The 27,117-nt window shown below is 54.2% G+C and overlaps 10 protein-coding genes across 10 annotated transcripts; 5 read left to right on the forward strand and 5 right to left on the reverse strand.

The window, feature by feature from the left end:
- Nucleotides 1-282: 282 nt before the first annotated feature.
- A1O3_02876 (uncharacterized protein) lies at nucleotides 283-1,403 on the forward strand (the record flags this gene model as incomplete). The annotated part of the gene is made up of 2 exons (XM_007733016.1): nucleotides 283-428; nucleotides 614-1,403. 2 exons carry the CDS (start codon nucleotides 283-285, stop codon nucleotides 1,401-1,403), a joined length of 936 nt encoding a protein of 311 aa, XP_007731206.1.
- A 1,925-nt stretch (nucleotides 1,404-3,328) lies between these two features.
- A1O3_02877 (uncharacterized protein) lies at nucleotides 3,329-8,307 on the forward strand (the record flags this gene model as incomplete). The annotated part of the gene is made up of 2 exons (XM_007733017.1): nucleotides 3,329-8,083; nucleotides 8,140-8,307. The coding sequence occupies 2 exons, from the start codon at nucleotides 3,329-3,331 to the stop codon at nucleotides 8,305-8,307; spliced, it is 4,923 nt and encodes a 1,640-aa protein (XP_007731207.1).
- A 2,208-nt stretch (nucleotides 8,308-10,515) lies between these two features.
- Nucleotides 10,516-11,318, forward strand: A1O3_02878 (uncharacterized protein; the record flags this gene model as incomplete). Its single annotated transcript, XM_007733018.1, has 2 exons — nucleotides 10,516-10,619; nucleotides 10,691-11,318. The coding sequence occupies 2 exons, from the start codon at nucleotides 10,516-10,518 to the stop codon at nucleotides 11,316-11,318; spliced, it is 732 nt and encodes a 243-aa protein (XP_007731208.1).
- A 92-nt stretch (nucleotides 11,319-11,410) lies between these two features.
- Nucleotides 11,411-12,553, reverse strand: A1O3_02879 (uncharacterized protein; the record flags this gene model as incomplete). The annotated part of the gene is made up of 1 exon (XM_007733019.1): nucleotides 11,411-12,553. One exon carries the CDS (start codon nucleotides 12,551-12,553, stop codon nucleotides 11,411-11,413), a length of 1,143 nt encoding a protein of 380 aa, XP_007731209.1.
- A 551-nt stretch (nucleotides 12,554-13,104) lies between these two features.
- A1O3_02880 (uncharacterized protein) lies at nucleotides 13,105-15,099 on the forward strand (the record flags this gene model as incomplete). The annotated part of the gene is made up of 2 exons (XM_007733020.1): nucleotides 13,105-13,697; nucleotides 13,749-15,099. The coding sequence occupies 2 exons, from the start codon at nucleotides 13,105-13,107 to the stop codon at nucleotides 15,097-15,099; spliced, it is 1,944 nt and encodes a 647-aa protein (XP_007731210.1).
- Nucleotides 15,100-16,076: 977 nt separating this feature from the next.
- A1O3_02881 (3-isopropylmalate dehydrogenase) lies at nucleotides 16,077-17,592 on the reverse strand (the record flags this gene model as incomplete). The annotated part of the gene is made up of 4 exons (XM_007733021.1): nucleotides 16,077-17,048; nucleotides 17,200-17,268; nucleotides 17,443-17,463; nucleotides 17,542-17,592. 4 exons carry the CDS (start codon nucleotides 17,590-17,592, stop codon nucleotides 16,077-16,079), a joined length of 1,113 nt encoding a protein of 370 aa, XP_007731211.1.
- Nucleotides 17,593-18,267: 675 nt separating this feature from the next.
- Nucleotides 18,268-22,757, forward strand: A1O3_02882 (uncharacterized protein; the record flags this gene model as incomplete). Its single annotated transcript, XM_007733022.1, has 2 exons — nucleotides 18,268-18,486; nucleotides 18,540-22,757. 2 exons carry the CDS (start codon nucleotides 18,268-18,270, stop codon nucleotides 22,755-22,757), a joined length of 4,437 nt encoding a protein of 1,478 aa, XP_007731212.1.
- Nucleotides 22,758-23,887: 1,130 nt separating this feature from the next.
- On the reverse strand, nucleotides 23,888-24,628 carry A1O3_02883 (uncharacterized protein; the record flags this gene model as incomplete). The annotated part of the gene is made up of 2 exons (XM_007733023.1): nucleotides 23,888-24,352; nucleotides 24,416-24,628. 2 exons carry the CDS (start codon nucleotides 24,626-24,628, stop codon nucleotides 23,888-23,890), a joined length of 678 nt encoding a protein of 225 aa, XP_007731213.1.
- A 33-nt stretch (nucleotides 24,629-24,661) lies between these two features.
- On the reverse strand, nucleotides 24,662-24,886 carry A1O3_02884 (uncharacterized protein; the record flags this gene model as incomplete). The annotated part of the gene is made up of 1 exon (XM_007733024.1): nucleotides 24,662-24,886. One exon carries the CDS (start codon nucleotides 24,884-24,886, stop codon nucleotides 24,662-24,664), a length of 225 nt encoding a protein of 74 aa, XP_007731214.1.
- A 186-nt stretch (nucleotides 24,887-25,072) lies between these two features.
- Nucleotides 25,073-26,008, reverse strand: A1O3_02885 (uncharacterized protein; the record flags this gene model as incomplete). The annotated part of the gene is made up of 4 exons (XM_007733025.1): nucleotides 25,073-25,216; nucleotides 25,268-25,388; nucleotides 25,442-25,840; nucleotides 25,908-26,008. The coding sequence occupies 4 exons, from the start codon at nucleotides 26,006-26,008 to the stop codon at nucleotides 25,073-25,075; spliced, it is 765 nt and encodes a 254-aa protein (XP_007731215.1).
- Between the last annotated feature and the right edge of the window lie 1,109 nt (nucleotides 26,009-27,117).

Below are 27,117 nucleotides of genomic sequence, written 5' to 3' on the forward strand. Positions count from 1 at the left end.
TCGATCACAGGGCTTCAAACTCAGGTTACCAGTATCCGTACAACGCCTGCTCATAGGAGCCGTAGCCTCGCGATCCCCGTATCGCTTTCAACCACGGCGTCGCACCAGCTCGGTCCTGGACGACACTTGCCACGACTGTTTCGCCTGCCGCTGCTGTCAGCGCGAGAAACACGGCCGTCGCTCTCGCTACCACTGCTACGACTACCACCGCAGCCGCAATCACTACCGCCATCGCCATCGCTACCGCTACCGCTACGACGAGCATTTTCAACCTCCTCAACCATGTCGGCAGGAACTCCCGCTTCGCCGCCTCAGCACGACACGAAGCGAAAACCGCGTCGGTTCGCGCCACTGGATCCCAGTGCACAGCATGGGCAGGAGTCGCCTAGGGTGAAGGGCATCATTTTCGACATGGATGGGACGTTATGGTACGTATGATCATCAAGTTGGCTAGAAGTGGTGAATGGTGCCCGTGTGGGAGGAAACTAAGAACATAAGCAACCCATGGTTGCGAACCGAGCGTTTCCACTGATTTTTCTTCCTGGCCACTCCTGACTAGTCAGTCCCTGGCGCATCTTGAATGCTGAATAACAAGATGCTGATTCGGATCCAGTCTCCCACAGAACTATATGTTCAAAGAAATGCGCGCGGCGCTGGGCATTCCCAGGTCCGTCGACATTCTCGACCACATCCGAGCGCTTCCCAACGAGCCTGACGAACACGAAACCGCAACGCAGCCATCTGGAGATGAGCCGCCGCATTCGACGGTGAACCCTTCGGAGCCACCGTCCGAAGAGATCTTGTCCCATAGCACGGCCGATCCTGACCCTGTGCCATCGTCGCCGCAAGCTCGTGCCGTGGCCAAGATCCGAGGCATTGAACGACGCGCCATGACGTCTCAGCGGCCCCAGCCAGGGCTTCAGGAGCTGATGGCCTATCTCACCCGCCGTGGAATCCGCAAAGCTCTGTGCACGAGGAACTTCCCGACCCCGGTGCATCATCTGCTGGACACCCACTTACCCGGCGAACATTTCGAGCCCATCATCACACGTGAGACAGAAGGTGTCGAGCCCAAACCGAGTCCCGAAGGTCTCTGGACCATAGCTCAAGCTTGGGGTCTGGAGCGAGAATACGACCATGACCTCGAGGCTCTGGATTCGCTGGCTAATAGCGAACAGCTAGATCCATTGGAACTGGCAAAGCTTGTCTGGGGCTCCGGACTGATCATGGTGGGAGATAGCATAGACGATATGGCTGCCGGGCGCAGAGCTGGTGCCGCCACAGTGCTGTTGGTCAATGATGAGAACGAACACCTGGTCGAGCATGAATATACTGGCCTCACTATAAGAAGGCTTGACGAACTGATAGTCATACTGGAGAACGGGTTCGTAGAAAGCAAATAACGAACCGGCTGCCTCTTTTAGTCAATCGAGCAGACAGTACTAAGTGGCGGCACGAACTTGAATGGAACGGGTTGAGTACAGGAACACACGCCTCAGCCTAGCCTCTAGTATCCTGGTCATATCCTGGTTGCCGGGGAGAATTGGTGGTGAATTATTCGCAACCAAGCAAGCACTTGCAGAGCATGCATGTACTCCGTACATACTCCGTACTACTAGTAGTAAGACTGCACTAGAGTTATAGGGCCTGCACAGTTGCATTGCAAGGGATGCCGCAGATGTACTCCTACGGAGTACAGCATCTGCGCACAATACCACAATACCTAAACCATAAAATATTAACGGGATCGACATGGAGGCAGCCTATTTGCTGTCCCATCGCTGATGTGTTGGCAAGTGCAGAACGTGGTGCTCCCCACAGACGAAGTAGGGGCTTCGGCCTCCTGAGCCTCTGCTGAAATGCTGTAATAATGGCCCTTAGGCCTACAGTATCCTGGTCGCTGTGCAACGAATATCTTGGTAGAGCCTCTAACGTCCGGACCCGGGGTCGCCTGTCAAAGTCTTAACACCAACTGATTGCCAGCTTGGACGCCATTATCACAGTGGAGACTCGCGGACGGCGGCAAAGGGCCGTAGGTTAGAGACCATTTGTCCAGCCAACCAGTTCCTCGGACATGCTAGTGCCACTGATCGCGCTCGTAGGTATCCGTATAATTAGTACAGTATTTTTTGAACGTCGGGCACAAAACAGTCAACACAGGCGGTCAGCGGCCAAGAAGGATGCAAGCCAGAGAATTGTGGCTAGGGCGAAGCGAGGGTAGGTCTGTGCCTCTCGATTAACAGGTGACTTCGCGGACATGTAGCTCCAAAGCCTAGCCAATGGTCAATGAGAGACGCAACGACGTCAGGACGTGAGCCTCGAAAGATTGGGAGGAAACCTGAAACCTGATATTCTTCGCAACCGTCCATGCAGGAAGCGCAGACCCTTGCGGATCTGTGCTCGTGGCGTGCCGTGTTCCCAACTCTGGAGAGATCTCATGTGGGAGTGGGAGACGGGGTCACGGTAAGGGACGTGCTCGAGATGGAGCTTGGACTGCCGCTGCAGCTGTCTTGATGATAACCATAATCCAACGAAGGCCTAGAGGCTAGAGAAAAACAGCCTGGCTGATCGAGGGGACTTCAAACCAGTGCACCTGGACGCCAGGGGTGCAGTAGTGGTTGATGGAACATTAGGACGTGCAGGGTGGTTGAGAGGGGAGAACTGGCGGGCTGCCAGCTACCCAGCTACAGCTGTTTGGCAGCCAGCCTCAGCGTGTGCCTGCGCCTGCGCCTGCGCCCTGCCAGCTTGGTCCGGCTGCTGCCAACTGTGTCTCCCCCCATCTCACCACTACCGTCGAACCGACGCATAACCATAACCATAACCCGCCTCGCCTCATGTTTTCTTTTCCTGCTCTACCTTAATGCCTGTGTTTGCTTCCGAGAGCGTTCTTTCTCGAGCCGAGATACCCTTGAGCGTTGTTCGTTGTCCTTTCTAATTCCTCCGGATCTCGCGAACCTGTTTCCCGCGCAGCCTCTCATACCGAAGCTTGGTTGCAACGAATTCCCAGCCTCAGAATTCTTCAACCATACACCGCCTATCCGTACACCAATCCGTCCTTCACTCTCGAACCCTGACGCGGTCTGACTACGTCCTTCTCACCAGCGATCCTACAACATAATATAACCGGAAGACAATACCTCGCCGCAGTGCCGAGAGGGTTCCCGCCTTTGTTTACGACCCACCATTTCCGACTGGGGCGTCTGCTGTATCATAACCATGATGGATCCAAGACACCCTTCAACGAGATAATATCACAGCATAGCAGAGTTCTCGCGCGAGGCATCCGCGCGTGCTCTGTATGAGTTGTCGCATTTGAGGCTGCTTCAGAATGGGATTTACAAGTCGACGGCCTATTCTTCCTGCGCCGACCGACTCATTGTTAGGGTCGACCGACGACACTGGACTCAGCACCGACATTGGAACAGATCTATCTCGCAGGAGTGATAAGACCTCCGAGACCATTCCCGACGACGGAAGCCCAATCACCATCACAACCTCCCATAAGCCTAAGAAGCTGGGCAAACTTACCAAATCCAGCCAACAGTCGCAAACATCTCTCCTGATTGAATACTTTGAGGCGAGCAAGGAACCTGAAGCTGGTCATAGGCGGCCGAGTCTGCGAGTTCGTGTCACCCCTTCCAAGTCACGAAAAACTAAAGACAAAGGCGAAGGTCACATACTGGTGACTGAATCCAAGTCGGCCAGGCGACCGTCCCTGACACATCGTATACCCCTGGGAGGGAACGAGACGCTCGCGCAAAACGTCATTGAAGGCAGCATCAGCTCGTTGGGTTCCGACGACGCTGTTAGAGCTTCAGCTCCTGTTGAGATTGAAGTTCTGCCAAACGAGGGCAGTGAATTATCTGGTCTCAGCGACTCTCCGGAGTTGAGACCCATCGTTGCAGAATCGGATATCTCTTCTATGCCAGCAGAGAGCTCATTGGGGCCCCACCGACCTGCGACAATGTCTCTATCTACCCAGAATGGAAGTTTTAGTCGAGGCTTGTCCTCCGAAGGCGCGACGTTGAAGCCTCCTATCATCAATGTCGACCGAAACCGGAGCAATGAGCGAATTACACAGAAAGTTATTGAGAAACTGAGCAACAAGCCTCGAACTTCTACCAGTGGGAGGCGTTCAAGTGCAAGTCGGAGCAGTGCCGGCAGAGAAGCAGATCCGGCGCACCTGGAGTCACGTACCCGCAAAGCTGTGGACGACGATTCTCTGCCCAGCGCGACCGCCTCCAGCCTGGTCAGTGGCTCTAACTTGTCCGCCGACGTGCGACCGACAGATCAACGCTCTGTCCGTTCAGGAGCGTCCAATGTCTCAATCACAAACAATCCGAAATTGCTACAGACGGTTGAGGATGCAATTCGACGCCTGATCCTGCCCGAACTCAACGAGATAAAACGAGACCAGAGACACTCCCACCGTTCCCGGCATGACAAGTTGAGCGATCCTTCAGACATCTCTTCCAGTACTGTCTCTCGTGATGAGACAACTCGTCGTAAGTCTTCTGGTAGCAAGTCAAAGCGTCGAGTGAGCCACGACTCCGACACTGCGGTGCGCTCAGGCTCAGCTCGTCGGCATAGACGTCACAAAACAGTCGACTACGACTCGGCGTCGGAGCAGAGCTACCCGCAATCAGAAAGCAGTAGTTTTCGTGACGAGAAGAAATCCGGCAAACATTCCCGAAGTCATCGTGCCAGGGACGTGGCCGCCGGAGCACTCGGAGGCGCTGCTCTGACCGCTGCCGCTTTGAAGTCACATGAATCAGGCTCAAGTCTCGAGTATTCCGAGCACCGTCGAAGAAGGAGGAGCAAGAGTCGTAGCAGTCGTGGTACAAGCATTGCGGAGAAGGACGATGTCTTTTCAAAGCATAAAGTCCCTCCTATGCCCTTCGTGAGCGAAATCGGTACCGACTTGACACGAAGCTCACTGCGGTCTTCCAACAACGGAGGTGCTACGACGCCTACTCGGCACGAGGTACGGGAAGTGGTACGCGGATCTCCCCTTGAACTACCACGCTCGGGATCCCAGACACCTACGCGGAATTCGTTTGACCTTAAGCGCGGACTTGGTACTCACCATGGCAATTTCTCGGAACATGATTTATCCGCGCATGACCTCTCCAAGAAAGAATCCCCATACGAGGACGACAGGGAGGAGCCGCATGAAGAAGACGTGGATTTTGCCACCCATGGATTCGCAGCGTTGACAGACCCAGAGCGCGCTCGAGCGTACGAAAGAAATCTACATCAACAGCACCCTATCAGAAGGGGCCTCAGTCCGATCCAAAGCGTAGCGAGTTATACTACAACAGAGCCAAACCGCAACTCCATAATGCATCAACGGAGTTCAGATTCAATCAATTCCTTGAAGAAACAGCCGCAGATGGAGGACCAGGTCTCAATTTCGTCCGTCTCATCAGCACCAACCACGGACTTGGCTCGTGCGAGAAGACCACATGGCTTTAGTCTAGAGAACCGCAGTGAGATTCTGGGTCACCATGGAGGCTCCCATGATAGCACCCCCCGTCAAATTGACCCCCAATCAGTCTTTGATGAGCAACACCTCGAAAACGAAAGCTACCGTGGTTCACCGTACATTGACAAAGTCACTGCAGGCCAACAAGTCGCTAGAGGATCCGGAGCTACTGCAGAGTACGTCAATGCTCCGTCGGGTATCGAATCTGCTGTAGCCTCCCTGGTCGACATTCCAAGCATTGACTCCCCACGTATGAGCCCGGCAGGCTCTACAAGCGCCCGCGACGCCCGAAGCCCCCGTTTCTCTCAACATGACTACGAATCCCGGCACAGCGGCAGTCCACTCAAGCATCAGATCTCAAATGAAAGCCAAAGGAAGCGGCATGTTCTTGGAGGACTACAGCCGACGGCTTCTTCGCCAACTCCTCTTGCTCGCTCAGTAGAATATTCCAACGACAGATCTGCCAAGTCTATTCAATCGGGAGAAATTCCTACAGGTGATGTTGCCGATAACCAGGCTGAACACTCGCCCGAATCGGATATCACCACCAACCCATCCATCATACGAGGCCCAATTGGTGGCTTCACTCAGGGCAATACAGATCATTGGCCATATGATCCAACACCGCCGCGCTCGCAAGCAGATCTCAAACTTCCTCCTGTCAGTCGCGATATTGGATCCGCTGGCGCTGACCTGGTACCCGAAGCCTTGTCGATCAATCGCGATCACGATCTACATCCGAAGCAAGATGTGTACATCAAAACACACCCTATAGCAACACCCCCAGGAGCCAAAGATGAAGGCTACGAAACGGGGGCCAACGCTCGTTCTCCCGGTCTTTACTCTCAGGCTCATGGGGTGCAAAATGATCGCTTCACTCCTGACATAGCGCCCGATACCCTTGCCCTGAGAGACGACCCGTTCACAGGCCAGCGTGATCAGTACATAAGTGGTCTATCGCACGGGCTGTCACCAATGTACGACAGCGCCACTGGCCGAGGTCGCGACCATATTCAGTCGAAAGATATCGTTGCCCTTATGGACCATCTGACTGTGCGCGACTCCCAGCGAAATGCCCGAGACACTGAAATATTAGTGACTTTGGTACGCAGCGCCGCTGAGATGCGCAATTCCTTGGAGGATATGAAGAATTTTATTGTACAACAGGATGAGGCTTTTCTGGACGCAACTGAAAAGCAACACGAGAGAACACGTGAGGTTGTCGGAGGACCCCGACAACCACCAGTATCAACGGTACGCCCGGCACGGCCTGCCAATTCTGAGGAAGACCTGCCTTCGAAACGCCGCAATGTCTTTCAACGAGCTCTGCGAGGACTTGGTGCCAAGAATACACAGGAGTTACAGAACATTGAAGGCATGCTGATACGACTGCTCGATGAAGTCGAAGGCCTCCGAGCGTTACAATCTACCGACAGTGTAAAGGGGCAACCTCGAGCGACTAGCTTGACTTCTGCAGACAATACGCGTGCTCCTACAGACACGGGCTATGAGCCCGAAGGTCAAGCTGGTACTTCGTCCACGGGCGACCGGTCAGGATTCTTCTCCAACAATTCTTCTCGCCAGGCAGACTACCGAAACTATAGTGTCCAGCGAGATTCTGGTAACCGGGTAAGCACTGTTATGGAGGGCGATGAAGAATATGATGATTATGCCCAACATCTCGGGGGAGCGACTCCAGGAAACATCCAAGCCTCCAATCGTACGCCACTGGCGAACCCCCCGGGGGCCGATGACCATCGACAAGTTCGGGGTGGGTCTGTGCCACTAAACACTCCGCCTCGATTGCACGATCAGAATATGGGCTCGCTGAGCCATGAAAACACCCCTCACCACTCTACCGGTGAAGGCTCTGGGCGAAAGCACAAGTCATTTGCGTCCTCATTGTTCCCCAAGATGGTTTCTCGATGGTCCAAGACTACAGCATCCTCGGCCGATAACTACCGAAACAGTGCCCAGCGTCTTCGACCTTATTCGGGCTCCAATTTCGGCGAGTACGAATACGAACACGAACACGAACACGATCCTCAACTGGACGACGGTATTCGATCGAATGCGTCGTTCCAAGAGGATCAGTATCAAAGCGAAGAGGAGCGGCCGCCGTCCCCCTTGATTCCCAGCCAGGTCTCCGATAATCCAAAATATCAGGCTCACCGGAACAGCGTCAATCTCCAGCATCCTCAACCCAGACAAGGTCCAACTGGCCGGTTCCAGTCTCGTTTGGAGTCGGAAGCCCAGAATTACAATGACCAGATATCGCCCACTTCGCAAATCTCGTCTCAGTGGGAAAATAATTCAGGGTTACATCATACAAATGTCGCCGACACCAGCTATGGAGGACAACCCAGTCCCCTCTCTGACGCTGAGTACTCGAATGGACCACGGATGTATCATGATACTAGGAGCATTCGATCGGGTAATTCTCAAGGTCCACCTCGTCCGCCAAAGATCCTCGATGACGAGCCGTTGGTGCCTCAGCGCCCTCCCAAGATTCTTATGAGCCCTCCTCTGTCACAGAGGCAGACGACATACGTCGATCATGTGGCTGCTGCTCGGGCGGGAAGTCCAGCAATTGACAAGGTATGTACCAATGAAGTTGGAGTTCAGGTGGTTGGCGTCTACTAACGGCGAGGTAGTCTCCTATTGGCGCATTACGATCGCCTCAGAGCCAGGGACGAAAGCCTTCAGGTCCGAGGCCACTTGCTGGCGGATCTAAAGGTGATTTGAACGCTGTCAAGAGGACGCGGTTCAGGGGTAGTCCCAACCAGATCGACAGCGAGGATGAGGCTACTGCAGCCCATTGATGGCAATAAAAACCCCTCTTGGATGATGACGATGGGATAGGATTGGGCCGGGGTCAGACTGGGATGACCAAAAGGACTGACCGCTGGCTCGGTTGATCAGATGAAGCACTAGCTTTGCAGCACTGCTGCCTAGGGTAGTGCCGTCAGCGGGTAATTGTCATGTATACCGTATAGGCAGGGTTTGATTAGCGATATTCTGGGCGAACTGGATTTCAGAACAAGAATTGCTACTTCTTTGACGACATGATCATTCTGTCTAGAATGGGTATTTGGAAGCCTCTTAGGAGAGACAATAGTCAAAAGTTGGAATTGGCCTGGCCGAAACGCTCGGAGGTGAGCTCGCATGTTGGAATTTCAATCTTCGAACAAAAACCATTCCTGTATCTCGCTTTACCTGTCTGGACCAGACTTCGATATCGCCCTTAGGCTTGCACCGTTTGTTGCTTCACAGTTTGTTGCTTCACCTCATTGTACTGTGCGATCTTTTTCTTGACGAACAACACTTTCTGAGAGACGATCTGGTCCAACTTTCCGGGAAACATGTGATGTGTTTGGTCTGGATCACCGGTGGACTGAAATAGTCTCGATCGAGTCTCCGCGAATCGCAGCCTCGTCACATCGACAACTGCAACTACAACTACAACTACAACACAACTGTCCAATTAGACTCTGCCGCCTAGTCTCCAAACTGGTCCTCAAGCACGGACCAAGGTAACTAAGGGTGGCTAGCGGGCCATACTGCTGCCACTGCCTGGCTGGTATGCCGATCTTGGCTGGACCTCACCTCACTGCTCTTCAACCTTCAACATGCTGGAGGCATCTCGTCGTACGAGTAGTGTCTTGATCCCGAAAGCGAAAGCGAAGCTCTGGCCCAGCTCGCTTGCAATCAGCGGCAGGGAAATCAAATTGGTTGCTTCATCGAGATGGCGAGAGGGAAGGGATCAGGGATCAGGGATTGCTTATCAAGATAGCGAGAGGGAAGGGCTCACGCATCAGGGATCAGGGATTCACATGGACACAAGCCTAGAGAACCGAGTGAGTGGGTTTACTTGTAAGGTCCTGAGTCTCGAGATGCCTTGGTGAAATGCCAATGGCAATAGCAATGCTGCATTCCAGCCTAACTGTCAAGCTTAACTATCGACCTTTACCGTCAAGCCTAATTGTCAAGCTCATTGACCTTAACCGTTGACCTCTGCTGTCAAGGTCAACTATCGACCTCTACCGTTTACCTCTGCCGTCAAGGTCAACTGTCGACCTCATCAAGCTTTACCGTTTAGCTCTACTGTCGACCTCTCTTTACCGTTGACCTCTACCGTCAAGCCTAACTTGTAGCTTTCCTCATCCTGAGCCTGAGAGAACAATCCTCACTTCTTGTAGCATAAAGGTGTGTCTCAGCAAGTCTCAGCAAGTCTAATCAGGTCTCTGCCAGTAAGGGGAACGTAGATCATAGATCGTACTTCTCGTTCTAGTCTTCTCGTTCTAGTCTTCTCGTTCTCGTCATATAAAGTACTTGGAACTGGATATTAGGGCGTGGAACTGGAACCATCTAAGCAAAGCTGCTCTGATAAGAAGAGGAAGGATGCTGCTCAAGCCGAATGGAATCAAGCCGGAATTAAGCACAGAGAAGAAGACCATGCAGACGGGAGGGAACCTATCTTATTATGGAGGAGGCAACCAACATACAGTAACATCTCTGGATCTTGCCAAAGAACAACTGGAACAAAGAGAAAGAGACGATCAATCTCGCTCCTTTCCTGGTGTGGTGACACACTCATGTCCACATAGATCGGCATGCCTGCATACATGCGAGGCTGCCGTATCCTAGTATCCCAGTACCCAGTATCCCAGTACCCAGTATTCCAGTACCCCAGCATCCCAGCATGTCACTGCGGTCGGTGAAGCTGAATGTAAATATGAATGCCAGCACGAGTGAGTGACAAGAGTGGGTGACAACGCATGCCATGCAGGATACGTTGACATCGCAGTATAAAGTCTTGAGTTTGGTGGGGATTTGGTTCTTTCATCGCATAGCTTCTCAAAACACAACGCAACAGCCGCATTATTTTCAAAGGTTGCTCGGTCACAAACACTCATCCAGGTACATCACTTCGCCACGACTCTGGTGTTTTGTCGCGTTGCAAGTGCTGTGTTCTTTCCAGATCCTAGTTCTCGGCGACGTGACGTGACGTCGTGGAGCCTCCATTCTTAATGGCGGACAACGGTGACGGTGACGACAATGAAGGCGGCGCTGCTGAGGCATCTGGTCCTGTTGAACCATCTGGTCCCCTTGAATTATTCAGTCCTCTGCCAGCGTAAGCCCAACCAACCGATCTCTCTTGCCAGGAGATCCTCAAGCACAAAGCCCTAACAGTCCGACTGCCAGTGACGCTCTTCACATGTCCAACGAGAGTCGGAGGTTCAACTCGGCTATTGTCACCCTCCTCGTCGGACCGTCTCGACTTGAGCTGAAGGCTCACAAAGACGCGCTGTTGACATGCAAGTACTTTGCCATTTGTCTCCAGCAAGATGGGTTCCGGGAGGGCGTCACGAACGAGATCCACCTGCCGGACGAACAGCCCGACAACATGGCTAAGATCCTGCAGTGGGTGTATTCGCCAGAGCCGGTGCGCAGCTACAATCGGGTCTTCCAGGAGAACTGGAGGCAATGCCGGGGCCTGCAGGAAAAGGAGGACCTGCTCGAAGGGCTCATTGCTGATTTCATATTGGCCCACAAATACCTCCTGGACGAGATGACCGATGCCGTCGTTGACGTTGTCAGGCGACAACAGTATCCTGACACGGAATGGGTCAAGTGGAAGCATCTAGGCCGGTTGAAGTCATCGGGCCACCAGTGTTCAAGCCTCTGGGAGGGTCTGATGTTGCAGTTGGCAGAATTGATTATCAAGGAGGAATGTGATTTGAACGATTTGCTGGATGACGGCTTGGAGGAGGATACTGACGCCCTTCGGAATCTGATGCGGTATATGGCCGGGTTCATGTTTGGAGGTTGATCCGAACAAACACCAAACTCCCTTCAAGTTTGGCACAGTATTAAACCAGGCTGGATACCGGACAGAAGAATGAGAGTGGTCCGTCTGGTTCTTTATGGTCGTCGCTTGATCAGATCCGCACAGCTCCGGGGAATGGGATAGTTTCTTGCCCCTTCTGTGCTCAACAAGACAACGACAGCGTCTTCGGCAAGTCCCGTGGCTTTGGGATCGATTGTAGCCCCTTTCCTCACCGCAGCAAGAGATGCAGCACCACAAGGGCCGGAATTCACACCATGAGCGTTCAGATACTGGATTGCATTGTGGCACTCCACCTCCGATATCGTGATGCTAGCGTCGACTCCCTTGACAAAGACCGGCCAGGAGATGGGAGAGACGGTGCCGCAATTCAAGCCGTTCATTATCGTAGCCGACGTCTCGATTGTGAACCACTTGTGTGCTTTGAGATTGTGGTGCAGACACGCGGCATTCTCCGGTTCGACCGTCAACACATTTATGTGCTTCCCACCGGATTTGCAATGCGCCACAACGGCATGGCCGAGCGAGCCGACTCCGATTGGAGTTACAATGGTCGAGGCTTCGAGCCCCTGGTGCTGGAGTTGCTGTTCCACCTCAACCAGGAGGGTGGAGTAGCCTTCAACAATCCAAGCCGGGACTCGCTCATACCCCTCGAAGGCATTGTCCTGGATCAGCAGTCCGTTTGGAACCCTTCGGGACTCGTCATATGCTTTCGTCACCGCATCATCGTAGGTGCCAGCAACCACAGTGACGGTGACGTGGGCGCCCTCACTTTCGATCTTCTGGCATGTCTCGCGGCTGGCGAATCTCGACATGAAGATGTGGACAGGCACGTCGAGGATCTTGCCCATGCGTGCAACAGCTCGGCCGTGGTTCCCTTCCGTGGCGGCGAACAGAACAGTGTTCACTCGATGAGCTGCGGAAGCCAGTTCTTCAAGGCTCGAGTCCAGAGGTAGAATGGTCTGTTCCGCAACGGCACGGAATGTGCCCCATGAAGCGCCTAGGATCTTGAATGCGGGCAATCCTAGTCTGCTGCTTTCGTCTTTCACGAAAACAGCTCGAATGCCGAGCTGCTCTGCAAGCTCGGGCAGAGGAACAAGGGGACTCTCCTGGTATCCCGGCAGGCGTCGGTGGAAAGCCTGAGCAAGCCTGATGTCGGTGTCGTATGTGTATTTCCAGGCTCTTGCTTCCGGGTTGTGGTAGATTTCCGAGTTGGACATGATGTGCGGAGAGCCAGGATGCTCTAGACAGACGGTCGCCAGACATATAATTAGTTAACTTGCCTTCGACGTCCCCAGATGAGGTTGGTGAGGTCTTGACCAGCTGGTGCTGGTGCTGCTAGACATGGAAGATCGGATGTCGAGCCTCGGAGCGGAAGAACAGCGTCTCCGACCAGCCAATCAGGATCTCACCCCGCCAATCCAAGGCTGGCTTCATATCGCTTGCTTCTCGGTCGGTGAGCGCAGCCAGAGCTTAGAGCCAAACTCGAAATTTGGTGCCTCAGGTTGACGGCCACGGGGCTTGCTACCATTGGTTGCCTCGCTATAAAGTGTGCGTGTGCGTGTGCGTCTGTCGGGCGAATCCTAGCATGTTGGCCATGCAGCGGACCTCACCAAGAGCTCGTCTGTTCTCCCATCACTCCATTCGCAGGAGTGTGGCGTGCGCCATACAGTGATTGGCCACCATCCGTTACATCGCGGCCCAAAGCTAAACCTCCTTGCTGGTCGTTCAGACTATCGCTGCCGAGGCCGTGACCGTTGTGGAAGAGTTCATGGCTGGGGAACAGGTGAAAAGGAGGAAGACTTATCGAAGGAATGGTGACACTGGAGGCGGAGGTTCCAGGTCACGCAAAAGCCCTGAGGATGGCGGTGCGACATCGACATCGAAATCGGTCCCTGCCACTGCTCGCCCCGCCGACCTAGACCTAGACGCTCTTCGAAACGCACGCCTTGCATATCTAGCCACGTCCCCTGAAGAAAGGCGAAAGGAAATGAAGTACGAATATGTGAAACGGACGAGAACGGTGTCGCTGGTGGGCGAAGAGAAAGAGAGGCGCCGCAAGACAAGAGACGACCACATCGCAGAGCCGACGAACCCCAGACCGTCCCGAACGTCGACCACGCCCAGGCGTACAGAGCACAGGCGCCGACCAGTATCACGGGATGATAGCGAGGACGAATACGTCTATCAGAGGCCAGAAAGAGAATCGGCGCACCACAACGGACAGTCCCTGACGTCCAAGCACAAGAGCAAGACCACGGAATCAGGACCGAGAAGAGTAGAGGCCGGACGACGAGTTCCTGAGCGCAGCCGCACCGAACCGGGACCCGCTCAGCGACAAGAGGCGCATGATGAGCAGGAAGAGTGAGTCGTTTCTGTTTCCTCCCCATGCCTGCGCTAATCGCCCCTTCTTAGACGACCGAAGGCTCTAGATGAGCCTGAAACCGCCCTTCGTCGTAGTACGGCATCCGTCGACAAACCTCAGCGGCCCGCCATCAAGAGGAGCGCAACGACCACAGCCACAAGATCAAAGACTGAAGTGGGCAATATCAAGCCGTTGCAGCCAGCTGGCCCATCTCGCAAAGCTCCCGGCTTTCTTGACAGACTCTTGCCGCCCAAGCCTGTGCCACAGAAAAAGGTTTCATGTTTGACCTGTGGCGACGATGACATCCCCATCGCCAAGTCTGCCAGGCTACCGTGCACTCACCGAATGTGTCATTCCTGCCTGACGCGCATCTTCACAATGTCCGTAGAGGATCCAGCGCACATGCCTCCAAGATGCTGCACAGATAAACACATCGACCTCTACCACGTTGAGAAGCTGTTTAATCAAAAGTTCAAGGTGCTGTGGAATCGCAAGTTTGAAGAGTACAAGACGAAGAACCGCATATATTGTCCTGCCCGCAACTGCGGCGCCTGGATCAAACCACACTACATCACCAGAGAACACGGTCGCAAAGTAGGCCGATGCAAACGATGCAAAACTCGGGTTTGTGCGACCTGTTGTCAGAAAATGCATACCAGCCGCGACTGCCCCAAGGACCCGGAGACGACGGCCTTTATCGAAGTGGCGAAGAAGGAAGGTTGGCGGCGGTGCTACAATTGTTCCGCCATGGTTGAGCTTAAAGAAGGCTGCAACCATATGACGTGTCGTTGCACGGCCGAGTTCTGCATGGTATGCGGCCTGAAGTGGAAATCATGCGATTGTCCGTGGTTCAACTACCAAGCTGTCGATGTGCACTTGGGAGATCCTGTCCGCTATCAAGTGGAGATGGACCGGAGAAGAGAGCAGGTCAATCGAGATGAGGCCCTCGCCCGCCGGCTGCAGCAAATGGGTCTCGTGAACGCTGGCGACAATCAGGAGGGCGCTTTCGGGCTCGGCAATGCAGCCAACCACCATCTGAACCAGAATTTCATCCAACAAGCGCGCGAGGCTTTGACGGCCAATTATGCGCAAGCAGGACAAGCCGCACGCGACCTGATAAATGGGCTGGTTACAGGCCGAGAGAACCGCTTGCCAGGCATGCCTATGGAGATGGAGCAGATGCTCGGGATGCTCGGTGGCGGTGGCGGTGGAGTACAGGATCCAGCAGAGGAAGGGCACCGACCAGAAGCTGGCCGTCGAACTGCCCGAAGAACTGCTGGAAGACGCAGAACCGCCGCCCCGGCCCCGGACCGGGCTGGCGAGCATGATGGCGCCGGAGAAGGCGACGACGCGGACCCGGAGAGAAGGCTGCGAGAGTGGGCCAACCGTGGCCCAGCATGATGCTACCATCTGACCACGAACGACGGGAATTGCAGGCGCAGCGCGGGGCGAAGACAGGTGACATTACTGGGAGCTATGGACAGGACTCGGCATTTAAATCGGGAGCTGTTGGGAGAAGATTCGGGCACAGCGACGCGTTCAAAGACTGTAATGGGTAGACAGGGAACGCCCCCTTTCAGCCTCGCCTACGACTACGACTGACCGCATGACAATAACGACGACAGGACTTATGACACTTCACTTTTTAATGGCGGACATGGGGGGAATGGCTGGGGGGATTGGCTGGGGGAAATGGCTGGTGGAAATGACGGACGGGCTCTAGGACTGTTTGGTTGTCGCGAGGAACATGCCTTGTACCGACACCGACATCGCTTGTCCATGATATGATACACCATCTTCATAGGTATTGTATATGGGCTTTTTAGCTTGAGCTGAACCGGGTTTATATACGTTACGCACTTTTTGACCAACATACATACATACATAGGTATGGTTGATAATGATGATGATGATGGCCAACATCATGGGACGATTTTCCATTGAGAGGCAGGCTAGAGATCGGACCTGAGTATCCGTACGGAGTATTCATTGATGAACGATGAACGATGAACTTTTGGATTGCTCTTCGACCTCATCGAGATGAGATGCGGTTCTATCACGATCTCATATAAATATTTCGTACCCGTCCATCCGTACACTCGGTTCAGTCGTCGAGGTTCAGGCCTTTGCTGGGTATCACAAGCTGTGCTCCAACATACGTAGCCTAGATCCCGATATTGAACAATGGTGGTCCCTTCCAAACGAGGTGAAGCAAAGCAAAGCCAGACCAGACCAGACCAGATCAGACCAGATCAGACCACACCAGACCAGAACGTGAGCCCTACCAGAACGTGAGCCTGCCAGAACGTGAGCCTGCCAGAACGTGAGCCTGCCAGAACGTGAGCCTGCCAGAACGCGAGCCTGCCAAAACCCACTATCTATTGACTGAAGAGCGTCTCCAGCTCCTTGGCCACTGCATCACCCACTTCGACGGTGGAGCTGGAGCCGCCAATGTCCTTTGTGGTGATTCCCTTGTCAATGACGATCCTCACGGCCTGCTCGACCAGGCCACTCTCCCGGGGCAGGTTCAGGCTGTAGAGCAGGAGCATGGCGACGCTCAGGATGGCGGCGACGGGGTTGATGACGCCCTGGCCGGCAATGTCCGGGGCGGAGCCGTGGATGGGTTCGTAGATGCCGCTGCAGGGGCCGTTGCCGTCGGGCACGCCGGTGAGACTGGCGCTGGGCAGGAGGCCGAGACTGCCGGGGATGACGGAGGCTTCGTCGGAGATGATGTCGCCGAACAGGTTGGAGGTGACGATGACGCCGTTGAGGGCGCGCGGGTTCTTGACCATGATCATGGCGGCCGAGTCGATCAGCTGGTGCTCGAACTGCAGCTGCGGGAACTCGTTCTGCATCGTCTCGGTGAAGACGCGGCGCCACAGCCGGCTCGTCGCCAGCACGTTGGCCTTGTCCAGACTCCAGACTTTCGACGGTGGGTTCTTGGCCAGCGCCAGGTGCGCCGCCAGCCGCGTGATGCGCTCGATCTCCTTGCGCGAATACGGCTCGCGGTCCTCCGCCCACTCGTTCTCCCCGTCCGCCGGGTTGCCCTCGACCCGCTCGCCAAAGTAGATGCCGCCCGTCAGCTCGCGTACGATCATGAAGTCCGTGCCTTGGCACACTTCCTCCTTGAGTGGCGACCGCGCCGCCAGTGCCGGCGACGCGAAGAAACACGGTCGTAGGTTGCCGAACGTGCCCATCTCCTTGCGGAGCTTCAGCAGCCCTTGCTCAGGCCGCACCTTGCCCACCCCGTACTTGGGCCCGCCAATGGCTCCTAGCAGAACTGCATCTGCTGCTTTGGCCGCCGCCAGGGCTTCGTCTGTGAGCGGGGTACCATGCGCATCGATGGAGCACTGTAGATCGGCACCGTCACGGTCAGCGGTCGGCCCAAGCAATGATTCTGTCTTGAAGAAAAGAGGGAAGGGAAGGGAAGGGAAGGCGTAGGGGTAGGACCTCCATGGAGGAGAGGGATGTGGCTTCTGGGTACAGGGACACAGTACTCACCCCTCCTAGCAAATGGTCCTGGAAGTTGAACTGGACATCTTTCGAATACTTCTCCACCACCTTGAGAACCTGTCGGTGCAATTCCAATCAGTAAATCGCGTCTTATAGTTGTTCGAGAGTTGGGTCCTGGCAGTCGAATTGGTCCCAACAAATCGCCCTCCCACACCGTCAAGTGATACAGTCACATTGGTAGGATCTGGGGTCTGGGATTTCGAGAAAGATGAAGGATGTGGCTGGACATACCTTGACAGCTTCCTGCGTGACCTATCTCTCCGGTAATATTGTCAGCAACGCCCTCAACAGAGATCAAGTCAGATTTATGGGCATGGACGAGACACCAACCTCTGGTCCGGCGTAGTCGCCCGCAAAGACGACGATGTTGAATGTTGGCATCTTCGTTCGCTGGACTTGCGGCTTCCTTTTTCTTCTTTCTGTGGACAAATTTATACTCTTTGGACCGGTTGTTTCGATACAGTCAGGCCCTGTCTCTCAATACAAGAGTCTTCGTAGTCTGATCGGAAGGATTGTCAATGGCGAAGAACAAGAGTTGGTTAGAATCAGGCAAGTTCTGAATGGGTAAAGACTGCTTCAATACCGCCGATATCGGATGCTGAGAACCCAGCAAGTCGCGTGTGGGTGAGCGATCACGTGACTACACAGCATCACGTGATAAATAACCCTAACCCTAACCCTAACCCTAACTGCCACGTGCATCTGGCCAATCACAAGTCTTCCAGCTGAGCAATAGTCGGTGCCTATTAGCACTACCACCTCACTACGGATCTCCTAGAACGTCCAGATCTTTGCGGCTGTTCCGCTGGGTCCAGGCGATGATGTGACCGTACGCACGCCATCATGCAGATGGCCCCTGAGCCCGCCCCGAGTATTGTGTGATGCGACTAATGGAACATCACTGGCCTGCTATGGCTAGGCAGCACCTTTTCCCGCCTCCTCTGGACATATATCAACCCTAAACAAGACAAGAAGACAGTACGAGGTCTTAGAAGCTCACCTACTTCTCCTTCTAGGAGAGCCGGCACCATTGCCAGTGTGGACTTTCCGCTCACCATGGACCATCTGCTACTCTCCAATAGCTCCGACTTCCAGTTCGGGCCGGTCTATACCGGGCCTTTGAGGCACTTTGACTTCACACTGTTCTTCGAGGACACGATCCTATCCATCGTGCCCGCTGCTGTCTTTCTCATCGCTGCGGGACCGAGGGCAATATGGCTTGCCCGCAAGCCGAAGAAAGTTGCAACTTCATCTCTGAGTCGAATGACCAAACTAGTCAGCTGTTCTTCTGTACTGATTCGTCGTGTGGCCCTGACTGATGCCTCCAGGTCGTCCTCTCCGCCTTTGCCACGATACAATTGACTGTACTTCTAGCCCGGGCTACCAACTCGGAAGCTAGGACCAGGGCTTCAATCTCCGCCGCTGCTCTTGACTTCGCGGCCGCCTGTGCACTGTTCGTGCTATCGTGCTTTGAGCACTCGCGCTCTGTCACCCCTTCGACGGTTATCGCACTATATTTGATTCTTTCTGTTCCATTTGACGCGGTCCGGCTGCGCACTTTCTATCTGCTCGGCGGCTACTTCAGCAGAGACATCGCCAACTTGTCATCTCTATCGCTGGCCATCAAGTTGACAGTATTGGTTACGGAAGCCGTTGAAAAGCGAGGCATCCTCCTCGAACCGTATCAAGATCTTCCCCCCGAAGCAACTAGTGGGCTTTACAACAAGTCCATCTTCTGGTGGCTCAATCCGCTGCTCAAGGTTGGATTCGGCAGGACGCTTCGGGTCGACGATTTATTCAATCTGGACGAAAAACTTGCCTCGGCCCACGTACAAGATCGCTTCACACGACAATGGACTGCCATCAAGGAGCACCATCGCCTCAGCCTTGTGCTGACCACTCTGAAGGTTCTCAAGTGGCAGCTTCTGGTCTCCTGTCTTCCTCGTCTCTTGTTGTCGGGAGTCAGGTTTGCACAGCCATTCTTGACCCAAGCAACCATCAGCTACGTCGCCAACCGCAACAACCAGAAAGCCTCTGTCGGCTGGGGTTTAGTCGGCGCCTACTCTCTGGTGTACTTTGCCCAAGCTGTCCTCACAGCGGCTTCCAACCACCTTCTCAACCGTTGCATTACTCAACTCCGCGGAGGGCTGGTTTCGCTCCTCTACAACAAGACGCTCGACCTCAACATCGTCACGGGTGACGTGACCGCGTCGTTGACTTTGATGTCATCAGATGTACAAAGAATCGTCGAGCCGCTAGCCATGATCCATGACACCTGGGGTGGTATCATTGACGTTGGGCTGGGCATGTACCTGTTGTATAGGAATCTGGGAAGTGTTTGCTATGCTCCAGCAGTGCTGTATGTGCTGCTTGCCTTTTGCACAAGCTGGGTGATCAAGGTTATTGCAAGGTTTCAGAAACGATGGCTCAACGCCGTACAGGTCCGGATATCATTTACAGCAGCCCTGCTGCACTCTATGCGGAACGTTAAACTCCTGGGATTGTCCGCAATCGTCAAGGATCGGGTCCAGGCCCTCCGAGAGGAAGAGATCCGCGATTACAAACGCTTTCGATCTATCTATTGCTTCCAGATATTGGTCCAAAATGGACCCACTACCATCGCGCCTTTTGTTACATTCCTCGCCTACTACCTGAGGTCCAAGGCATCCGGCCATCAACTGGACCTGGCGAGCGCCTTCAGCGTCCTCACCATCCTCCGATTAGTGGACGGCCCCCTGAATATACTCCTCTACTCCTGCCCACAACTGGCGTCCTCCATGTCATGTTTTGACCGCATTCAGCAATACCTGCTCTCAGATTCACGGCGTGACAACCGGCTTTTGTTGAACCAGGCCTATGATTCTCGCGGCTACTGGGAAACCCCCATTCCGCACGGAGGGTCGATTCAAATGGGTAGATTGAGCAGCGTCACTCGCAGTCCCGCAGACGAAGCTCTCGCGCTCAACAACTGTAGTTTTGGGTGGAAAGACACCGGGGAACCTACGATCAAAGACATCGACCTGTCTGTCCAAACTGGTTCAATCACCATGATCATTGGGCCTGTCGGCTGTGGCAAATCCACACTACTCAAGGGCATTCTCGGCGAAACATTTGTCTCCAGCGGCTTCGTTTATCTTAGGAATCTATCTATCGCCTTTGCTGACCAAGAAGCATGGATCCAAAATGGCACAATCAGAGATACAATCTGCGGACCCAGTTCAAGAGGCATCTCGGAGCGGCATGATCCATGGTATCAGGAAGTTGTCGACTGCTGTGGATTGGCTGAAGATCTGAGGGTCTTCCCAAAGGGTGATAAGACCATAATCGGATCGAAGGGTATCTCTTTGAGTGGCGGACAAAAACAAAGGCTGGCACTGGCGCGGGCGGTCTACAGCAGAGCCCAGTTACTTATCCTGGATGATGTGTTCTCCGGGCTCGACAATGGCACGGAAGAGCTCATCTTCCGCCGACTCTTCAGCCGGTCTGGACCACTGAGAAGGCTGAAGACGACTGTGATTGTGGTGACTCATGCAGTCCACCGGCTGCCTTACGCGGATCTTGTTGTCAGCCTAGACGCGAATGGCCGGATATGCGAGCAGGGGGATTACGCGAGCTTGATCAACAATCCTGGATACGTGCACAGCCTCGACATTCGTTTCAAGCAGGAGCATCAAACAGAACCTGAAGAGCAGATTCATCCCGCTGCTGAAGCCGCAAGCGAAGAGAAGTCACCTGCCACCGCTGATGTCGTCGACGAAGACGAGGAGAGCGCACAAAACTTGAGGAGACGGACGGGCGAGCTCAGAACTTACCTGCAATGGTTCCAGTCTTGCGGCTATGTCTCGAGCCTCCTTTCCGTCATTTGGGCCTTGCTCATGTCTTCTATGATGCAAACACCGGGTCTGCTTGTCAAGGTCTTCTCATCGTCATCGACGACGGCATTCGTTGGCGCGTTTGGCGCGACCACTTTGGTTGCGGTATCAGCCAACGCGCTTTTGGGATATCAGGTCTTGCTGAACATGCAACCGCGCAGCGCCAAAAGTCTACATCTCCATCTGCTAGAGAGCGTTCTGAACGCTCCGCTCTCCTTTTTCACCCGCACTGACGCGGGCACGATCATCAACCGGTTCAGCCAAGATATGACTCTGGTCGATTCCGACTTGCCCTTTTCCTACGCCGACTTTATTCTTTTGGTCGTGTCCTGCCTCATCGGACTCGGCCTCATCTCCGCATCGGGCGCCGGGTATTTTGCAGTCACGCTCCCCTTCGTCATTGCCGCATTGTACGGAATTCAAAAGTACTACCTGCGGACGAGTCGGCAGCTGAGACTGCTGGACCTGGAGGAGAAGGCCCCTCTATACTCTATGTTCACCGAGACTGCAGCTGGCCTGGCAAGCATCCGCGCGTTCGGTTGGACGGACCAATTCGCTGAGAGATGTCTAGAACTCCTGGATCAAAGCCAACGTCCGTTCTATCTCCTGTCTTGTATCCAAAGGTGGCTGGGCATAGTTCTCGATCTGCTGGTCGCTGCACTAGCAACCGTCCTGATGGTCATCGTCGTTGCCCAACGGCAGTCCATCGAGCCGGGACTCGTGGGACTGGGTTTGCTGGCCATGGTCAACTTAAACACCAATCTGGCCGGGTTGGTGAAGGAATGGACCAGACTGGAGACGAGTATTGGCGCCATCACTCGAATCCGGGATTTCGTCAGAACCACCGAGTCTGAGCATCGGGAATGGGAAGTGGAGCCGATGAGGAGCAGCTGGCCCGAGAACGGCGAGGTGGACTTTGCCGGCTTCGGAGCCAGTTATGGTGCAGAGTCGGACCTGGTGCTCCAAGACATCAGCCTGCAGATTCGGCCTGGCGAGAAGCTGGGCGTCTGTGGCCGGTCGGGGAGCGGCAAGAGCTCCATGCTGGCAAGTCTGCTGCACCTCCTCGAGTTCCGCGCCGGGTCCATCCGAATCGACGGAGTCGACATCTCCCGAGTCGCGCGGGAGACGGTGCGAGCCAGACTGAACGTCATCCCCCAGGAACCCTGGTGGGTGACGACCGAGTCGGTCCGCTTCAACATGGATCCGTGGAATGCAGCTCTAGTAGCAGACGGGAGTTCGGGCACTGGCCGCGACCCTCGTCCTCTCAACCAGGCCGATCGCGACGCCGCCTTCATCTCCGCTCTATCACGGTGTCAAATCTGGCCGGTCATCGAGGCCAACGGCGGCCTGGACGCGACCATGACGTCGGACTTCCTGAGCCACGGCCAGCGGCAGCTCTTCTGCCTGGCGCGCGCGCTGGTGCGGCAGAGTAAGATCGTGGTGTTGGACGAGGTCAGCGCCAGCGTCGACGTCAAGACCGACGAGCTCATGCAGCGCATCATACATGACGAGTTCCGCGAGAGTACTATCATCGCCGTTGCCCACCGTCTCAACACCATCGAGGGCGGCGACCGAGTCGTGGTCCTGAGTCAGGGTCGCGTCGTCGAGGTCGGAGAACCACAAGTCCTGCTCACCAAACAGCACAGTCGGTTCAGGGAGTTGTACGAATCATGAGGATGATCAGAGAGCTGTACGAATCATGAGGATGAGGATGAGAGATCTTTTCCCTTGAGGGCGAACTGGTACATATATAGAGGATGAGAGAACAGTCCATCAGTCATCAATCACTAGAGAGATAGATATACTGTGACGAGAAGCTATTAGTATAGGTAGGTAGGGAGGTAGGGAGGTGTCCACAACTTTAGAGAAATAAAGTAAAAGTACAGTCATGCAACGAAACTCACGAAGCATCTGTACTCCGTAGACTCGATCTTGTCAAACCGAGGCACTAACTTAGGCATTCCCAGCCTTGCCCTTACTCTTTAACCAGAAGGCCTAGGGGCTGGTATAGGCATATTATATAGTCTGGGCTCTCCCCATACCCCCTTACCCCTTTGATATCGCACATGGAATATTTCAACCTTTGACAGATATGAGATTGAATCGACAACCACTCCACTCACAACACTCTTAGGTAGGTATAGGTAGGTATCAATAGGTAGGTATTCATAGGCACCTAGGTAGGTATCAATAGGTAATAAATTGGTACCAGGTACAGTATATATATTTCAAACCCACGATCTTCTCCCGCAATCGACCATAGGATGTATTCGGAAAACAGGGCTTCCCGTCCGCTCAGCCGTACTGAAACCACATGCCGGCCAGCTAGTATTGACGTGGGTGACCAGTCAAGAATCCTGGCTGTCGATTGTTTTTGTTTTCAGGCCTCGGTCCCATCATCCCTATATCCTGATCCCCCCATCCTCTATCCTCTATGCTCCATCCCTATCTCTATCCCCTATTCCATAGTGCGATTAGCGACTGCGACTACGGAGAAGAACTCGCGAGGTTCCTTACTCCGTACAGGCCCTCTGTCCTTCTCCTTTCTTTTTGTGTGGAGAAGGTGTGGATGCGTCTGCTCAAAGCGACGAGGTTTCTTCTGGGTGGGCGCCGGCGCCAGCCTGAGAGCCAGCCTCCTGAATCAGGTCTACGAATAAAGAAAAGCCGCCAGGACAAGGTATCAGTTGACCAAACTTAGTGCTCGGAATACACGGATAACACGTAACCTGACGAAGAGAGGAAGATAGACGGGTGTCTCACGACAATCAAAAAATAAAGAAATGTAGTCGTATCGGATTCAATTACTACTGGATAGTACAGATAGTCAGGCTGCTCGGACCGCCGGCCGCACTGCACGCCCTCATCCATGCTGTGTCTGTGTCAGTGCCCGAGGAGTTGAAATAGGCATCAATGCTCTTGATATTCATCAATACATCAGCCGTACTCGGTGTACCGCTCCACCATTTGTTACCGTCCGCCCACAACTTGAATTGGAGATTGCCACTTAAGGTAGCAATGTCACGAGCATTGGTGTGGACGAGGGCTCCATCCAGGTAATACTGCACCCCTCGTTGTGCATGGTAGTCAAAGCGGTATTCATGGAAAGTGTCGGGGCGGAGATGAGAGTCGTCCAACGGGACTGAAAGCGTAGCGTTGGCTATTGGTGATCCATCTGGCGCCAACGATGGATGCAGTGTGTAATTGATTGTGCCATTGACCATGGAGTCGCCGGGCGTCACGATTTCAATGTCGATCTCGGCTTTGTCGTCCTGTGGGAGGCCGTCAGCCATGAGTTTCTTGGGCGGAGTCTACGCGTTGGGGGAACACCCTACGTGATACCAGAAGAACCCTGAACACGCTCCTCCCTTGGCACCGTCCAATCTGAAAACCGTCCGGTAGGTACCAGGGACCATATCTAGGGTCCGAGACTGAATTCCGGCTATGCTTACATTCCGGTAGGCGGAAAGGTCGTCTCGGCTGAAGCCACGTTGCTTGAGCACAAGGTGGTTGTCTTTGAGTTCGACATTTGTCCAGTCGTACTTCATATTGAGCCGGACACTCGGATCGTCTGCGCGCTGCTAGTAGTCGTAGATCATCCAGTTCTTGTTGAAATCAGCTGCCTTGGGATCGGTGAGGATGAACTTGATGTCGGGGTATTTGCTGAAATCCTCGTGCAGCCGATGTGTATATGTGTACACTCCTGCACCGCCGTCCTCCCCTAGACGCCAGCCACAGGGACAGCTGGCGCCAAGAGCATCGGACACGAAAACAGTGGCGAGGGTTAATATGTTGCGCAACTGCATGGTACCGATGTAACAGATGTAGAGAATTTGTGCTAGGAAGGACGCTTCTCTTCGAGAGTCATGAACGCAATCCTGCTCCTCCTGGAGGGTAGGTATTGCCTTGGTTCTGTTGCTTGAAGGGCATCGATGTGAGGTAGTTGTGACCGCCAGACAAGAGGACGCAGGATGCCATCGCACTTGCCATATTCAGTAGGGCTTGTATCTTGTATCGGTCACATTTCCTTTCTTGAGTTTAGACCCTTTGGATCGATCAGCTGATGAAGCGGGTTGCTCGGCGGGCCCAAACGCGGCAATGAGTCCATCCTCGGCCGCGGTATAGATAATCCCATTCTAAACAGCGCGTCAGTGTCACCCCGAGCAGGCCTAAGGATCTGGTCTGACCGTTTCATCAGCAAAGATCGAGCGAACAACCTCCTCGCCATGAGCGCCTTCGAGGACAATGCGTTGGTCAAGGTCGAGTTTCGAAGCCCTGTCCACTTTGACAAGATCCACACGAGACTGGCTACATTCTCCGAATTAGTGTGATATGGCAAAGAGCCGGATGATGACACATACCTATGAGACCCGCAGGCGACGACGTAGTCCAATCCGGTTTGGAAGACGTCAATCACGTATTCGCAAGGGATAATGGGTCTTAGGTCTCCGAATTGATCGGATGGCGGTTCATCTGCATCGGTGTCTGGTAGGGTCAGAGAATGGAGAGCGAGGTTCTGGTCCGAACTCAAGGCATAAAGATTGGATGGTCCAAGGAAGCCTGCTTTGTGGATTGGTCCGTGGTTGACAGCCTGGATGAGACTGTCGTCCTCCTCAATGATGTTAGTGTCAAAAATGCTGACCAAGCCGTCGTCACCTCCACTGAGCAGCAAGTTGTGGTGCGATGCATGAAAGGCCAATGCGGTAATCTCGTCGTTGATCTCGCTGTTCTGCCATCGAAGGCGGTTCTGTCTGCGGTCCCTGCAAGGAAGGTAGGTGGGTCAGCAAGAGAGCTCTCACTGCGGACCCGGGATCGGATTGAACTGACCACACAGATACGACGGCCTCACTCCCTACGGCTACATCGCTCCCCGTGCAAGCCACTGCATTGATAGGTTTGCCTGTAGGTGAATTAGCGGCGAGCAGCATGATGCCAATGGCATAGATGAGCTGACGACACCTGTTGTGAAGTGGGCCGCTCTCGATTGCATTCGGACATCAAATAGCGCAACCACACCGTCGTTTCCTGCACAGATTGCAGTTGTCCCGCTATCCGCGGTGACCAAGGATGTGAGGCCTTGGGGGACATGCTTGAGCCTGGAAACGCCTGAAGCATTCAGCGTGTCCCGTGGCAGAAAGATCAACTCGTCTGCGGAGGTGATTGCGGCAAGGGCGTTTCCAACAAGTGGTGCTATCACATAGATGTACACGTCCTGCTGCTGGGATGGTGCGTAACTGGCCAGCTCGTGATAGGTCCGATAAATGGGGGAGGCCTGGGAACCGCCAGGAGTCGTTTGATGATTTTCCATCGAGATTGGACGGGCGGTGAAACTTGACGGGGAGAAGGGGGTGAAGGGCACAGTAGCCTGCTCCTAACGTGCAAGTTTCTGGCCCGCGGGCCTGAAGGACAATGCAGAAGGCGGAATGGTGACAAGCAGCAGACTGGTGAACCTGGCACAAAAGGCAAAGGCCGAAAGCCAGACGCGTGTCGTTGTGGTGGTGGTGGTGATGCTGGTGAGAATGCGGTGTACGGATGCAGGGGAGGTGAAGGAAAAAGTTCAGTGGAGTGGGCACCAAGAGAGGGGTAGCAAGCCATCCCCGAGTGTCTATTGGCCAGTTGGAGCGAGCGCAGGCTGACACGAAGCACTACGCAGGGACTGGGCCAATCAGCACCAAACGCCCTGAAGTCTCCTTGAACCAGACAGTCGGGTCAGGCAGACGGGACTTGCTGCTGTGCAGTGGAATGAAAGAAATCTAGTTTTGATGCCGTTTGTTGGACTTGAAATCGACCTGGATCTCCGGAGTGGTCAGTGGCCGCTTTACCACGCAAGTTACAAAGGTAGAGGTACATGTAGGCTGTCGAGAGTGACGGCCACACGTACGCAGTGTATGCTAGAAGTTCGGAGAGGAACTACGGACTACGGATAGCCATTGAAACCCCCGGGGACAAGGGATGCAGAACACAATCTGTATCCGGCAATGCACCTGCACCGACCGGGGAGGATGGAGACGTGTGAAGTGAAAAAAGAGGCGATCTG

Source organism: Capronia epimyces (genome assembly GCF_000585565.1).
Source record: "Capronia epimyces CBS 606.96 chromosome Unknown aczIQ-supercont1.2, whole genome shotgun sequence".
NCBI classification, from domain to species: Eukaryota; Fungi; Ascomycota; class Eurotiomycetes; order Chaetothyriales; family Herpotrichiellaceae; genus Capronia; species Capronia epimyces.